Here is a 16,252-nt window from a genome sequence, read left to right on the forward strand (position 1 = left end):
TCTACTATGAATGCAGGCCACCCAGCTGGGTGCCAGACATCTTCACCCACTGATCTACCCCAGGGCCCTTAAGTATTTTTTATTTTTTTTAAAGAGTCACTATATTTTTAGTGAGTGTGTGTGTTGCTTGCATGTTTCTATGTATATCACATGTGCACCAGCTGTGCCCTCTAAGGTCAGAGTGTTGGGTCCCCTGGAACTGTAGTCATAGGCAACTATTATCCACCTAATACAGGTGCTGTGAATTAAACCTGGAACCTCTGCACGAGCTCTTGACCTCTGAGCCCCTCTTTGTTTTTGAGACAGGATCATATGTAGTCCAGGCTTGCTTCAAACTCACTATGTAGAGGATGACCCTGACTCATGGTTCTCTTGTCTCCATTCCCTAAGTGCTGCGATGACAGCCCCATGCCACTGTATCTGGCTTTTAAATACTTTTTTTTCTAACAGGGTCTTGGCTGTCCAGGAACCGCCTGTGTAGATGAGGCTACTTCCTTCCATGCCTCTTCTTCCTGTGTGCTGTAATTAAGCAGACTGGCTTTCAATATTGTCCCTCTATACTGGGGCTCACTAGGATGGGCCTCACCATAAATTAAACAGGTACAAAAACAAACCTGATTTCACACTTGCTCAGGGGAAGTGTATGAAATGGCAGAGCTGTCAGAAGTATTTTTCCGATGGGACTAAGAAGACACTTTACAAAGAACAGTGTCTAACACAGTCTCACACCAAAACCCAAAGGAAAAATTCCCTATAGGGCCGGAAAGATGACTCAGTGGTTAAGAACTCCTGCTGATCTTCTGAGAGGACCTAGGTTCAGTTCCCAGCACCCATACGGGGTTCACAGCAGTTTTTATCTCCACTTATGACTACCTCAGTCTCCTCCTTGAATATGGTACACATTATATATACACTTAGGCATATGCACACACAAGTACAAACACACACACACGCACACACACACTCTCCTAAGAGAGCTAAGAGAGAGACATTCATTTGGGGCTGGCCACACAGTTCAGTGGTGTAAGGTACTTGCTGCCCAAACCTAATGATCTGAGCTTGGTTCCCAGAACCCACATAGTGGAAGAACAAAACCAGTTCTGCAGGTCCTTTTATGATCTGTGTGTGCCCTGGCATGTGATAACCCACCTCACACACACAAACAATACATGTTAAAGTATGTTTTACTGTTGTATTACCTTCCATTGTGTCCAGAATAAAGCAGGCTTCTTCCTGGAAATTCTGTACCATCTGAAAAGATCAACAAGATTTGCTGATGAATAACCCGGGTTTGCCAAGTTTATTTTGAATATGACACTTTCATGACACTGTACTGAAGTAGGTGTAAGAATTTTGTGCTTATAGCTGAGATTGTGAACGTGGGAAGAGTAACACTGCACCTTAGCTTAGTTCAGAGACCCATTAGTCAGCAAGCTTCAAATCAATGAGCCCATAAAGGTCTGAAAGCCAGAAGAGCAACTAACTCTGAATGTTACCTTAATATCTCTTACTTTGGAAGAGGTACTAGTGTGGTAACATCTAAAATAAATTCAAGAATTTTTCAAAAATAAATTGTAATTTTATAAAACTAGCCTATATGTAAACTAAAATAACCTACAAGGTCATTTCTTCCAAAACAACATGAAAAGAAACTGTATTTTGGAGAATGATGAACAAATCATGTTAAAAAATAAATGTATTTAACTTCTGCCTCAAATCAGGCCACTTTCTGTTCCACAGCCTTGAAGACAAAGAACATCCCATAAGTAACACAGGGCAGGGGCTGCCACACCAAGCTCTGTCAGCAGGCACCTGGGAGGAGTTTGGAGAAGATAAACAAAGGAGCTTCTGGGGTTTGTTTTTGTTTTTGTTTTTAAAGATTTACTTTCCATGTTTACTTGTTCTGCCTGCATGCTTGTCTGTGAACCAAATGCATGCTTGGTGCCTGCGGAAATCAGAAAAGGAGTTGCAGTAGGTTGTGAGCAAAGTGAACTTAGGTTCGCTCAAAAAGAAGCACATGCTCTAAACCACTGAGCCATCTCTCTAGCCTCTATCCAGGTTCTATCTCTAAAACTGACACAGAAGGAAAGTGGCCCCTCAAGAAGCTGCTCCCCCACTGTGCAGCCCAGGCTTCCTGCTTCCAGCACCTTTTCTCTAGAAGTAAGTTGAGTGTCTGAGCTCTGGCAGTGTAAGGAGGCAGCAGACAGCGCCATGAAAACAAGCCTCTCTAGAGGATCTCAAGTCCAGGGCTGTCCCAAAGAGTAAAGGGCAAAGGGACTAAGGCCTCCGTCAACTACTCCTCAGCAGATGGAGTCCAGGGCTAGGGTGAGGCTCAGCAGGTCCATGGTGCATGTAGCCTTTGTCTGCCCCCAGCACTGCACAAACAGAGCGATGCTAGTGTGTGTGCTGGAAGACAGCACAGGAGACAGGAGGTCAGGATCATCCAACAACACTCTGAGTTCGAGGCCAGCCTGCTACATGAGACCTCAGTCCGAGACAAACAAATAAACCCAAACCAACTGTCCCCTACCCCCCACAAGATGCACATTACTTTTTCTCTTCTTTTAAGGATTAAATCCAGTACCTTGCTATGCTAAGCATGTTTTACCTCTGAGCTACACCTAAACCTTTTAACTTAGTGCTTCATAAATATCAACTTGTTATTATTTGATCATTTCTGTAAGTGTGATGATAATTCTATTCAGAAATGCTTTAGACTTTTATTGAAGTAAGTTATTTGGCTAAAACAAATTTTTGCTTCAAGGAAGTACAATAGGACAATGAGATTTTCAAGCATAAAAACATTACGTAAAATTAAAAACTATGCTGGGCAGTGGTGGCGCATGCCTTTAATCCCAGCACTTGGGAGGCAGAGGCAGGCGGATTTCTGAGTTTCTGAGTTCGAGGCCAGCCTGGTCTACAGAGTGAGTTCCAGGCCAGCCAGGACTACACAGAGAAACCCTGTCTCGAAAAACCAAAAAAAAAAAAAACCCAAACAAACAAAAAACAAACAAATAAACAAACAAAAAAAACCCAAAACACTATGGGAGGGGCTAGACAGTGGTTAAGGGTGCTTGCTGTTCTTCCAAAGGACCCAAGTTTAGTTCCTGCCACTATCAGGGACTCAAATCTACCTGTAAAATACAGAGAGAACACACACATATACACATACACACACACACACACACACACACACACACGTCATTGGTCATCCTCATTATACAGGGGGTTTGGCTCTAGACACCCTGTCTCAAAAATGTATAGCCCATAAAGACAGCCAAGGGGCAAGAGAGATAGCCAAGTCGGGGTAAAATGCTGGTTGTGCTTGAGTAAGAGCCAGAGTTTAGACTCCTAGCACCCACATAAAAACCCGAGCACAGTAGAACATGCCAGTGACCCCCTGGTCTCCACATGCACATGCATGGAAGGGGACAGGCCTGTATGCACATATGCATACATGAAGCACACTTGAATTTTAAAAGTGAGTAATTGTAGTAACTCAGTAAGCCATTTTTTTAGATTTATTTTCTGTGTATGAATGCTTTGCCGCCATGTACTTCTATGTCATGTGCTGCCAGTGCCATGAAGGTTAGAAGAAGAAATCATGGGTGTCTGTGAGCCACCACGTAGTTGCTGGGACCAAACTTAGGTCCTCTGGAAAGGCAGCCAGTGGTCTTACCCACTGAACCAGCTCTCTAGCTCCTAACTCACTCTTGTAACTTGATTTCAGTTCCAGGACTGGGAAAAAACAAGAAAACAAATGTTTGGGTCACACCCAGGGATGCCACTCCTGCCTTCCTCCACATGCTGGGATTGTAAGAAGCATCATCTCTCCCAGCTTATCTAGTTCGTGTGTGTGTGTGTGTGTGTGTGTGCGTGTGCGTGTGCGTGTGCGTGCGCATGTGTATAGAAATTAGAGTTTTTATATTTTTCAAGTGCAAAAATTTTTACAATTGTTCAAATTTAAAACTAAAAACATGCAAAAGATACATATAGTTTTGTGTGTGTGTGCCCGTGTGCCCTAGGTATGAGGCGTACATATGTGCACATACACATGTATGAGTATATAATCATACAGAGAGAGGCCATGTGAAACTTATTATCAGGTTTGCTCCATGGCTTCCCACCTTGTCTTTAAAGCAGGTGTCTCATTTCCTGATCCAGCCCCACCAGCCAGGCTGGAAGAGTTCAGGCTCCAGTGACCTCCTGTGCTGGGGCCACAGGCATGTGGGGACCACATCCTTTTTAAATTGAAAATCATGGGGTCTAGGATCTGAATGCTGGTCCTCATCTTGTGCAGCAAGCACTCATAATTGTGAGCCACCTCTCCCTCTCCCATTTTTGGCTTTGTTTTTTTTTTTTTTTTGGACACCATCTCACATAGGCTATGTGGACCTTGAACTTACAACATACCCAGAGATGAACCTGAATTCATGATCTTGCCTAAACTCTGTGCTAGAAATACAGGGGTGCATTACCACTCCAACTTTATATTAAATTTTAAAAACTATTAAGTCAGTAAGCAAGCAACAAAATCTAAGCCAGACATAGTGGTTCATGTCAACAGTCCCGGCTGCCCTACCCAGGCAGGGTGCTGAGGCAGGACGATCATGTGAACCCAAAAGTTCAGGGTCAGTCAGGTCAAAACAGCAAGAGCACTGACCCAGCTGTTAAAGGATGTTTACAACAGGCAAACCTCTGTGCAGACACAGAGCCCAGCCTGGCAGTGCCGCTCACTCTGCCACAGGTGCTAACCAGCCATGGGGCTCACGCAATGGACGGAGGACCAACCTCGTCGCTGATGAGCACATGGATCCCGGTCGGCCCCTGCTTGTAAAGCTGGCTGATCTGCTGAGGAGAAATACTGAAAAGCTGAGCGATTTTCTCTGTTAACTCAACAGCTGTCAGCTCTTCTAGATAGATAGCGTGGTACACTGCAAAAGAAAGCACAGCAGTCAGTGCGAAGGTGTCCGCAGTGCAGGCTCAGCTCATCTCTAGAGACTCCGATCACAGCACCTGGCTGCAGGCTCTGCTTCAGCCTTTCTCCCTATGAACTCCACAGGCTTGGTCACTCCCCCTTCTAAACGCTGGAGAGGACATGAAAATCTACAGCACTGTGGACATTACTGGTTTTAGTAAGTTGAGCATAGAGAAAGCACTGTGAATAACATGTGCGGATCAGAGCTCAACTGACACCAGCAGAACTCCAGCTAACGCCGCTGTGCTGCCTGCACTCTCACACCTGCTAACACCGCTGTGCTGCCTGCACTCTCACACCTGCTAACACCGCTGTGCTGCCTGCACTCTCACACCTGCTAACACCGCTGTGCTGCCTGCACTCTCACACCTGCTAACGCCGCTGTGCTGCCTGCACTCTCACACCTGCTAACACCGCTGTGCTGCCTGCACTCTCACACCTGCCAAGAGTCACCTCTTCTCCTTCCTTCCTGCTTTGCCCAGGACAACCTACCGAAGAAAGTACCATTTGAATCTCCATCCTCCTGCTTCTGTTGTGGCTGCGGCTGTGGCTGCTGCTGCTGCTGCTGCTCCCTCAACTGCAGCGACTCCTGACAGACATAAATGGTTAGCCTTGGACGCACCATCCTATGTGGAGAAGAGAAGGACCATCAGCTTTACACAAGTGAAATCTATTAATGCTTGGGCCAAAAGCAATTTACGTGTTTCCTTATCTCTCAGCGGTGGCTTTACTGTTTAAGATGATTCAATACAACAGGAGGTGCCATTAAGCTTCTAACTCAGGCTTTTCACAAAGTCATATGTGGGGCTGGGGCGGAGCCGGGGCGGGGCCGAGTAGCAGACTGTTGGCCTGGCAAACTCAAGGCCCTGGGTTCCATTCTAAGCACTTAAAGAGGAAGGGGAGAGGGTATGAGAACACTGCTGCTCGCTTAGACCTGTAATTCAGGGTCCTCGTTTTCCCAAGACTTCACTGAACTCTAGACTTCGTTGATCCTTTACATGGCCATGTAGCTCCTACAGTCATCTGAGGTTGTGGGCTTTGAAGTAACAGAAATATCCAAGATGCAAGAGTAACTTTTATATGAGGGTCAGGTTCTAGATATGCTGTTTATTTACAAATATTACTACATAGTAGGCAAGATAGCTCAGCTGGTAAAGGCTCTCGCCACTTGAATTCCATCTCTGATATGCATGCGCTATGTGCATGTCTGTGTGTGTCTGTGCGTCTGTATCTGTGTGCGTGTCTGTGTGTGTCTGTGTATGTAGGAGGGGCACATATCAGTGTACATGTAGAGGTCAAAGAACAACTTCTGAGAGTTAGTACTTTTCGTCACCATTATGTCTTTACCCAGTGGTTAAAATTTCTCTTTTAATGTCTTGACAAGACACACTTATTTGTGCAGAGTACTGTGACAAACTCCCAAATGTAAACTCATTTAAAATCCGTTCTCATTGGCATCTGACAGTAAGCACACACCGGCCTTTCAGTGCATTGAAGAGTCTGATTCCGTCTGCAGGGCCACAGATCTGGATCACGTCATCTCTAGTTAGTTTTAGCAAATCTGCCCCTGGGATAGACAGAGAGACACAGGTTAGTGATATGGCAAAAACACCCCAAGTCACCTCAGGATGTTACAGTCATCACCTCATGAGCTGCAGGTCACTCACGTCACAGTCTACAGTCTGTTATGTCAACAGCAGGTAATGCCTTTGTGGCCTGGCCTCTGCCTCACCTCTGTCTGATTCTCATCAGTTACCTATATGTCCACCTAGCCATAGGCTTTCAGCCTGACTGTACTAAGCAGGCCAGTTCCAGCCCTGTCTGAAATACATTTCCACAATCCGACAGGCTCACAACAGCCCGCTCTAGTCTTACCATACACACTTCTGTGTGTGCTCATCTAGTGTGTCTCCTTCTGACTGGACTTTTCTGTTACACAGATGATGAAAGAGTCAACTCAGAACATCTTATCAACTATGTGTTCCCACACAGATGTTCACAGAAGGCTGCACAAAAGCAGATTGTGCAAACAATATGTACAGTGGTATTGGGGGGGGGGTGTCAGTCTATTTGTTTCTTGATAAAGTACCAGATGAAAGATGTCTGTCTGTTTCCAGGGTTAGGCCATCCTGGAACTCACTACAGACCAGGTTGGACCTGAACTCATAGAGATCTGACTGCCTCTGCCTCCTGAGTGCTGGGATTTTGGGTGTGAGACACCACATTTTAAGAGTGCTATACAGAATAAACACTTTCAAGTTTAACTGAGTTCCAACTAAAAGCTGCTTTGTTTTAAGGACTCACAGTACCATTACAGCTGGCTAAAAAGTCTCAAGTGTTTTATGAAATTCCTTTTATCAGAAAAAACTGAGAACTCCTGGATATATCCCATATGGGACACCAAGAGGACCTGAGATGACATGAACACCCCATGCTGGAGAAGGCCGAAGGAAAAGGTAATCTAACCTGAGAAGTTGGTGAAAAGCCTCGTGAATGTGGAAAACCGGTTTCGGTGCAGCCACTGTTGGGCTTCCTGGGGCGTGGTTGTTGGCAAGAGGTTCTGAAAGAAGAATGCACTCTTTGGTATCTGAATAGTCTCATCTGCTACCTCATTAGAAAACACACAACCAAACACTTCCTTCCACACCCTACAGTCACACTGGCTAGTGACTTCGAACTGTTTCTATCACACAGGGTCTTCTCCAACCACAAGAGATACTTCACTATCTGACTGAACGTTATTTCTATTCGGGGGAAAAGAAATAGGATCGGGTAGTGGCAGGTATGTGAGAAACCACACTACATAAGCTGGGACAACAAGATGAGAGCCTCAGAAAGACAGAGGAGAAGCAGCCAGCTGAAGCTGCCTATGCCTGGAACCCAGTACTGGCAAGGTGGGGGTGGGTAACTCCTCAGTTCATCCTAAGCCAGCCGAAGCTGCATAGTGAAGCCAATAAACAAGAAACCAAACACCTCACGGTCCTGCTGTTTCTAGTCCCTAGTCCATCTCAGGTCAGAGGTGAAAGTCAGGAAGCATTTGTGAAGTGAGTAGACAGCATGTGACAGACTCAGTCACCACAACAGTCTACACACTACAAATAACCGACATTGGCTTTAGACTTACGTCCGTGACTGGAGGAGGTGGCTCTGGCTGGTGGTTGGGCGAGCCGTTTCTAAGGAGAGACAGTGAAGATGAAAGGTGAGTCCATGGCACTCTGTGTACATCACTTCATGATTCACTGTCACAACAACTCTCAAGTAGGAGAGCTCAGAGAATCTCTACTTGTGTCTGAGAACACTCTTCTTTGACCCAATACTTAAGCTGTGTGCTAATTAACTTAGAAACTTCAGGGAAGGAAAGAAACTATATCATTTGAAACATTTTTTATGACTGGGGAAACTAGGAAAAAATATCAAAATTTCAGTAAATAGAAACCAATAGAATAAATTATGGCATAATAAATACCTGCAGGGGATAGAAATATAGTTTAGCATAAAGCATTTGCCTAGGATGCATAAGGCTCTAAGTTCAAAAAGAAAAAAAGTACTGGAATATAAAAAGTCCTAGTATATATCACTCTTATATTAAACATCAGTAGTTATGCATATAGACTATGATCATATATCGGGCCGAGCACAGTGGCCCACACCTTTCTTATCAGCACTTTGGGAGGCAGAGGCAGGTGGGTCTCTTGAGTTCGAAGCCCGCCTGGTCTATACAGTCAGTTCCAGGACAGTCATGGCTACATAACAGGATCTTGTCTCAAAAAACCAAAGACAAACAAACAACAAAAAGCTCCTATTTTGCTGTCCCGGGAACTGAACCCAGTTCTTTTCTAGCATGTGCTAGCAACTGCAATACCCCTGCGCCACACAGTTCTGAAAAACTACTATTTTGTGAGCTGCCATCTGGTGCTGAGAACTGAACTGGGTCATTCAGAAGAGCAGCCACTGCTCTGAGCTGCTGAGCCATCTCTCCAGCCCATGTGTATGTTTTAAAATTGATTTATTATTGTTGTACGTAAATTCACAGGTGTGTGCAGGTGTGGACAAGTCTCCTTCCACCCTTACATGGGCTCTGGGGAACCAAACTTAAGAGACCAGCACTTTACCCTCTGGCTATCCTGCCAGCCCAATTTATTTCAGATTTACTTACTTAGCTTGTCTGTCTGTCTGTCTGTCTGTCTGTCTGAGAGAGAGAGTATTCAATGATATGTGTCAGCATATATATACCTAAATGTGGAGGCCAGAAGAGAGCATTGGATGCCTTGGAGCCCGAGTTACAGTAGCTTGTGAGATGTTCGCTGTATTTTATGGCTACTGGCATGCAAACACTGGTTATCATGATCTTACCCAAGGAACCATAGTTCTAGCTCTCTAACCATTACTCTCAAAGTCGATTGAAAACTAGTGCTAATATGCGATTCAACATTTATCTCCACATTTTCCATTTTTCTTAAAACTTCTTTTATTTTGTTTTTTTTGTTTGTTTTTGTTTTTTTGTTTGTTTTTGGTTGGATTCTAAAGCTAGGGTTTCCCCGAATAACAGAGCCCTGGATGGCCTCAAACTCAGAGATCCTCCTGCCTCTGCATCCCAAGTTCTGGGATTAAAGGCTTGCACCACCACACCCAGCTAGTTTTCTGCCTTCCCACCCCCCTCTGTTCAGTTTCCCGGCGACACCATTCTCGTGTAGCCTTAGTTGTCTTGGAATTCCATCTGTAGACAAGGCTGGCCTTGAACTCGAGTTCAGCCCGCCTTTGCTTCCTTCTCGAGTTCTGGGATTAAAAGCCTGCACTACTAACCAGTTATGTTTATTTTCTTTGAGAGAAAAAGTTGAGAAAAAAAAAAAAAAAAAAAGAAAAGAAAAACACAAGCCTTAACTGCAGACATTTAAAATCAATTCCATCACCGTAGGAATAAGAAATCCTCTTCTTTGGGCAGATACAGTGCAGTAGTCAGCTGATACAGTGCAGTAGTCAGCTGATACAGTGCAGTAGTCAGCTGATACAGTGCAGTAGTCAGCTGAGAGCCTGAGGCAGGAAGACTATCTGGCTCCAGGAGTTCAAGGCCATTTAGAAACACAACTAAAACCCCTTATCCAAACATACAAACTCCCAGCTCTAGGGAGCCTGCAGGACTGCTGGGAACTCAGAGCTGCCCTGCTATACAGTAACTCAATGCTAGACAGCAACACACAGCAAGACCCTGTCTTGAACACACCTCAGAGCTCTACAGTGTTGTTATTTAATCCTACCCATCTCACTTTACATCCTGCTCATGCCCCCGCAGCCTTTCCCCCCTTCTTCTCTGAGAGAGTGGAGGTCCCCCTGAATATCCCCCACCTTGGTACATCAAGTCTCTGTGGGGCTAGGTGCTTCCTCTCTCACTGAGGCCAGACAAGACAGCCCTGCTAGAACATATCTCACAGACAGGCAGCAGCTGTAGGGATAGCCCCGCTCCAGTTGTTTGGGACCCACTTGAAGATCAAGCTGCACATTTGCTACATATTCTACAAGTATTCCTACCAAGAAAAACAACAAACCCTGACTGCTTGTGCAGCCTGCTTCCAGTTCCCAGTCTCCATTCTCTGGGTAAGCATGAAACATGAAAAACCACACGGCATACAAAATACGGTGGATCAGGACCCCAGACTACCACTCTCATCACTAAAGATCTCCCACAGGAGCTGGGACCTGACACCGGTGGATGCTACCTGATACTGTCTGAAGGGGAAAGTTTTTATATAAAAACTCCATTTTTTTCAGCAGAGTCCAAACCTCAGTCAGCACAAACATTGGTCAAAGACTGACCAATTGGAAGCATTACTTTGGAAAGACCTTGCTGATGAAAATGTAATAAAAGTACCTATATTTAGTACAAATATAACCCACCTGCTTTCCCCGACTTACCCTTCCCCGAGAGAGAAACTGCTATGGGAGCTGTTGAACCCGGGGGACGGGGAGTTGTTGACATAGGTGATCTCAGGCCATGGAGAACACTGAAAAGAAAGGAAGACTCAGACAACAAGAAAGCACTGCTTCTGTCAAGTGCTCCGCTCTCACGCCACTCAAGCTTACTGTCTGCAGTCAGGAAAACATGCTCAGAACCAAGCTCAGACCAAGCTGGAATGGCCAGCGATAGCAGGCTCGTCTAACACGCACAAGGCCCTAAGTCTGCCCTTGAGCACCACAGAATGAATGTATGAATAAATGACTGAGAATACAAATATGAACTGAAAAATCCTTTTACCTCTGTGAGTATGGTTGTCTCATAAGAAGGTTGATATTTCTCTTTTTCATGAGGCGTCCGTTTCTCCATTTTCTCTCTATCTATTTTTTGTTTTCTGTCTGCACCTTTAGGCTGAAATGAAAAATACATTGCTTTAAATTCAACCTTTGATTCCAGTGTTCCAGAACCAGAAGCAGGCAGATCGCTCTGGATCTCAAAACAACCTGTAGAGTATACACCCACTTATGTTTCAAAGAAAGGAGAATATATGTATGCCTATAGATGCATGTTCAAAGAACCAAAGGGAACTAGGGCACATGCAGCAAACTGTGACAACGCTGACCTCTGGAAGGAGGTTAGGGACTCGGTAAGAGCAATAAGGGAGATACGGTGTAGTGTCCCGAGCCCCGCCTTCCCTTCCTCCTTCCCAGCTTCCTTTTCCATTTGAAACAAAGCTGTGTGCCCCAGTTCATCTCACTTGAGGTGTGCTCACACTGGTATGGGCCTTGCAGCGATCTTGCTTCGGTGTCTCCAGTGCTAAGATTACAGACCCGAGCCACAGACATGAGCCATGACACTCAGGTGTGGTGACTCGTGCCGACAATCCCAGGACTTAGACGCCTTAAGCAGAAGTATCAGGAGCGCAAGGCCATTCTTGGCTGCTCAGTAAGTCTGAGGCAGCTCTGGGCTACTTTTAAGCCACGGCCTCACAACTGCCCCCAAACAACAAAAACAATAAATAAACAGAAACACAAACTATTAATGTACCTAATCAGACAATTTTGCATGATTTCTGCAATATATATCAAGAATCCAGTTTAGCCTGGTATTCACTTTACAAGTTCTTGTTACCCCACACACCAAACTCCAGGTAAACTACATTTGTAAGAAGGAACCAAACTGAAGCCATTTTGAATAAAATTTCCATTCTAAATAGGGGTCAAATAAAGTTTTAAGCTCCCAAGACCTCTCCGTACATGGTAACTGACAGACATCCTGGTTGTCAAGTTGAGACATGAATGCTAGGCAAGTCACCAGATGCTTGTGGATTTCAGGCATTCTGATTTGGGGTCACAGTTCAGCTCGAGTCTCTTCTGCAGCCCTGACTGATCAGTAGTGGTCTGAGCAGAATTAGTTTTTTGTCATCTGCTTAAATACTAAAATGGACGTTCAAAAATGCAGTTTTTTGAATGAGTCTGTGCTGTTGGCCCTGACTAGTCAGTGTTTGCTGCCTAATTCTTGTGACTGCTTGGGTTGTTTTGAATTTTCAGACCCTACAACATGAAGTTGTACTTCAGAGGTTGTCTTACTGACTCTGACTCAAGCAGTTTGTAGTTTTAATTAAAACAGACAAGTTGATTCACTACCATGTCACCTCATGTTAAAAACAGGATGACTGAGAAAGAGCTTGTAGATGGCGGTGGTGGCTCATGCCTTTAAATCCCAGCAGAGGCAGGTACATCTCCGAGTTCAAGGCTAGCCTGTTCTACACAGTGAGTTCCAGGGCTACACAGAGATGCAAACAAACACACAGAAATGGTTTAAGGCCAGCACACAGCCCAGGACACCTTGAAGACTTTGATCTGGCAGCTGGCTGAGTGCAAGTGCTCCGTGTACTCTCCGTTCTCATTCTCCTTGAAGGTATCGATCTGCACTCGGAATGGCACCCCCTTCTCCCCGCCATGCTTCCTCATAGTGAACTCAGTGCTGATGCAGTGCACCTGGAAGGAAGTGACAGCAAGCGTCAGTGCCACTAACCAGACCAGAGGCAAAACCTTTTCTAGGCATTTATAACATCTTTCAAATTCTTTCCATCTCTTACACTCTAATGGAGGAAATTGGAGACCTAATAGCAATTCACAAATGTAAGCAACTAGTAACTATCAAAGACCCTGTCTCACGGAAAAGGTTGCTATGAAGAATCTAAGGCATTAACTCCTCTGAGAAAACTCCTCTAGTTTTGAAAAGGAGGCACAGTAAGGCTTAGAACACAGCAAATACGAAAGTTGAGGTGTAACAGGAGATTTGCTGGGTCACTGCCAAAGTCTAAGGCCAGAGGGTCAGTCAACTCCGTCTAGCTGACCACCTCCACTAGCTTGGACTCACTCTAAGCCCCAAACACCATTCCTGCGGTCTGGAGAGACCGCTCAGCAGTTAAGAGCACTGACTGTTCTTTCAGAGGATTCAAGTTCAGTTCCCAGGACCCACAGCAGATGGCTCACAACCACTGGGATTAGATGCCTCTGGCCTCCGTGGACACCTGCACTCATGTGTACAAGCCTATACTCTAACACACATACACATCATCTAAAAATAAATATTTCAAAGACTGTTCCTATTCCAAGGGAACATTATTCAAAGTCTTAAAATCATGTATACAAAGTATTAACATAGTGGCAACTTCAAAGGTAACATCTAATGAAATATTGGTTGAAATGATTGCAAATAAACAGGGCAGTGGTAGCCTATGCCTTCAATCCCAGCATTCAGGAGGCAGAGGTAGGCTGGTCTGAGTTCCGGGAAACTGGGCTACTCAGAGAAACCCTGTCTCAAGAAACAACAACAACAAAAAGGAGGAATAAAGAATTCTGAGGAGTTAGTTTGTCTAAAGGACATAATCACATATACAAATCAAACTTTAAGTCTATGCATGTTCAAAATAACTTTGTGGCTAACAATGGAAAAAATAGAACAATTTACATGTTAAAATTGTTAGGCAAATTATCTAGGATCAAAGACTGGTATATGCAGTCAACAGTAAACATTTTAGAGATTTAAGTAAATAAACTGTGGAAAATTAGAAGAACAATTCAAAACTCCTCATATTGAGAAGCCTGAACTTGAGAGGCTAGAATCCTGAAAAATAAGAGGCACAGCTCAGTACAGAAAGTGTGTTTAGTGTGTAGACTTGTGCAGGAGGACTCTGAAACAAACACACACACACACACACACACACACACACACACACACACACACACACTTTGCTTTTTGTTTTGAGATGTAGGTCTCTCTATGTAGCCCTGGCTATCCTGGAGCTCTATAGGTAGACCAGGCTGGTCCTGAATTCATAGATATCTCTTAGTGCTGGAATTAAAGGCATGCACTACCATGTCCTCCTGCACAAAAACAATTTTAAGTTTAATCTACCTTATTCCTTTTTACTGATACTTATTCCTTGTTTTAGGAACCAGCTCACATAACTCAGACTGCCTTGAATGCACCATGTAACTCTGATCTCTCTGCCCCTACTCCCCAAGTGCTGAGATTTGTGGTATGTACCACCACACCAGGTTTATGGGGTACAAAGGCTCAGATCCAGGCCTGCATGCTAAGGAAGCACTCTACAGCTTTCTGACTGCTGTGATAACTGCAGGGCCTTACCTGAATAAACACAGATGTCCTCTTTGCAGGGTCCCACAGGAACTCCACTGTGTTTAGCTGGGTAGGATTGGCCCTGGGATCAATTACACCCACAGACATTGGGATATCTGAGAAATACAATGGGAAGCACTCAACAATCCTCAGGGATCCTTGTTTGTTTTTAAGATGGGGGTCTCAAAGCAATGTCTGGGCTCAAGTAATTCTCCTAATGCCTTAGCTTCTTGAGTAGCTGGGACTACAGACATGTGCCACCATGATCATGGCTACCATGGTTTTAAGTAAGAAAGCAACTGATTGTGATGGGTTAAGTCTATATACTAGCTATAATACCAAAATTATAAATTTTTTGAGACAAGGTCTAACTATATTGCCTAAACTATCCTCAAACTCACAATCCTTCTATTTCTATACCAGTTCTGCTCAGCATTACTACCAGAAAGCCCATCACAAGGACTGTGTCTGTGTAAAGGAAATATGACATCATGGTCAGAGGAGGAATTGAATCAGAGAAAACATGTGTGTGGCACAATAAAAAAATATACTGAAAAGGAACACACAAACTAGTTTTATACTGCACATGACATAACTCAAATACCACTTTCTGTTTTCAATTATTAACATTAAAACTGGGGATACAGGGAGGGTGAAATTGACACACACCTTTAATTCCAGCGCTCAGGAGGCAGAAGCAGTGTATCTCTCTAAGTTTTAGGCCAACCTGGTCTATAGAGCCAGTTCCAGGACAGCCAAGGCTATACAGAGAAAACCAAAACCAAACAATAATAACAAAAACTAGGAATATAAGCCTGGGCAGTGTTATGGATGTACCTGTGACATAAGTACACTACTGTCTGGCATCAGTAATTCAAGCAAGAACACACTAAGGAGGCCCTGGCTGCCTGTGGGTTGTATTGGAGTTATCCTAAGGTCAATATCATAAAGACCTTAGATTTCTGTGTGATAACCAGTGTTTTCTCAGGCAAAATTAGTGTCAACAGAAAACAGTAACCACCTGTAGAACATGTCACATGCTGTATTTGCCAAGATCCTATCACTTAGGGAAAACAATATTTAGTAAAGCAAAAAGGAGATAAATACCTCAACTGCAGACCGCGAGCAGCAGAAAACCTCACCCTGGGAATGTAGGCACATGCGTGCAGTCCCAGCACTTGCAAGGCAGAAACCTAAGGACTGGATTCAACACCAGTCAGGCTGCTATCGTGGGTCCTATGTGGCCACAGGGCATAACCAGGAAAGGAAGGGACTCACTACCAAGCCTGACTATTGAGTTCAATCCCTAAACCCAGAGTGGAAGGAGAAAGGCCCCCTACTTCAATTCCCAACACCTACACGGCAGCTTACAACAGTCTGCAATTCTAAATCCAAGGGACCCAAAAACCTCTTCTGGCCCTCCAGGGCACCAGATATATTTTGCATAGACATATATGCAGACAAAAGACCTATATGCATAAAATAAAATAAAACAAAACAAAACCCAGTTAAGTTGGGTCTGGTGGTGTACGCTTTTAATGTCAGCACCCAGGAGGCAGAGGAAGACAGATCTCTGTGAATTGAGGCCAGCCTGCTCCACGAAGTGATTCTAGGACAGCCAGAGCTGCATAGTAAGACTGTGTCTTAGAAAAATAAAATAAACAAATACATAA

At 44.4% G+C, this 16,252-nt stretch overlaps 1 protein-coding gene across 5 annotated transcripts in view; it reads right to left on the reverse strand.

The window, feature by feature from the left end:
• The window catches only part of Tfcp2 (transcription factor CP2), a 37,101-nt gene that overhangs the window by 2,124 nt on the left and 18,725 nt on the right, over nucleotides 1–16,252 (reverse strand). For 3 of the 5 annotated variants that reach the window (XM_034517334.2, XM_076912096.1, XM_076912095.1), the window contains exons 6-15: nucleotides 14,589–14,695; nucleotides 12,776–12,928; nucleotides 11,229–11,339; nucleotides 10,889–10,977; nucleotides 8,103–8,151; nucleotides 7,445–7,538; nucleotides 6,455–6,545; nucleotides 5,471–5,604; nucleotides 4,792–4,934; nucleotides 1,200–1,251 (exon numbers count right to left, since the gene is read on the reverse strand). In XM_034517334.2, coding sequence (XP_034373225.1) covers nucleotides 1,200–1,251; nucleotides 4,792–4,934; nucleotides 5,471–5,604; nucleotides 6,455–6,545; nucleotides 7,445–7,538; nucleotides 8,103–8,151; nucleotides 10,889–10,977; nucleotides 11,229–11,339; nucleotides 12,776–12,928; nucleotides 14,589–14,695 — 1,023 coding nt within the window. The remainder of the gene's footprint in view (nucleotides 1–1,199; nucleotides 1,252–4,791; nucleotides 4,935–5,470; nucleotides 5,605–6,454; nucleotides 6,546–7,444; nucleotides 7,539–8,102; nucleotides 8,152–10,888; nucleotides 10,978–11,228; nucleotides 11,340–12,775; nucleotides 12,929–14,588; nucleotides 14,696–16,252) is intronic. The other 2 variants (XM_076912097.1, XM_076912098.1) reach the window with 2 other exon arrangements.

This window comes from Arvicanthis niloticus, chromosome 13, assembly GCF_011762505.2.
Source record: "Arvicanthis niloticus isolate mArvNil1 chromosome 13, mArvNil1.pat.X, whole genome shotgun sequence".
Taxonomy (NCBI): Eukaryota; Metazoa; Chordata; class Mammalia; order Rodentia; family Muridae; genus Arvicanthis; species Arvicanthis niloticus.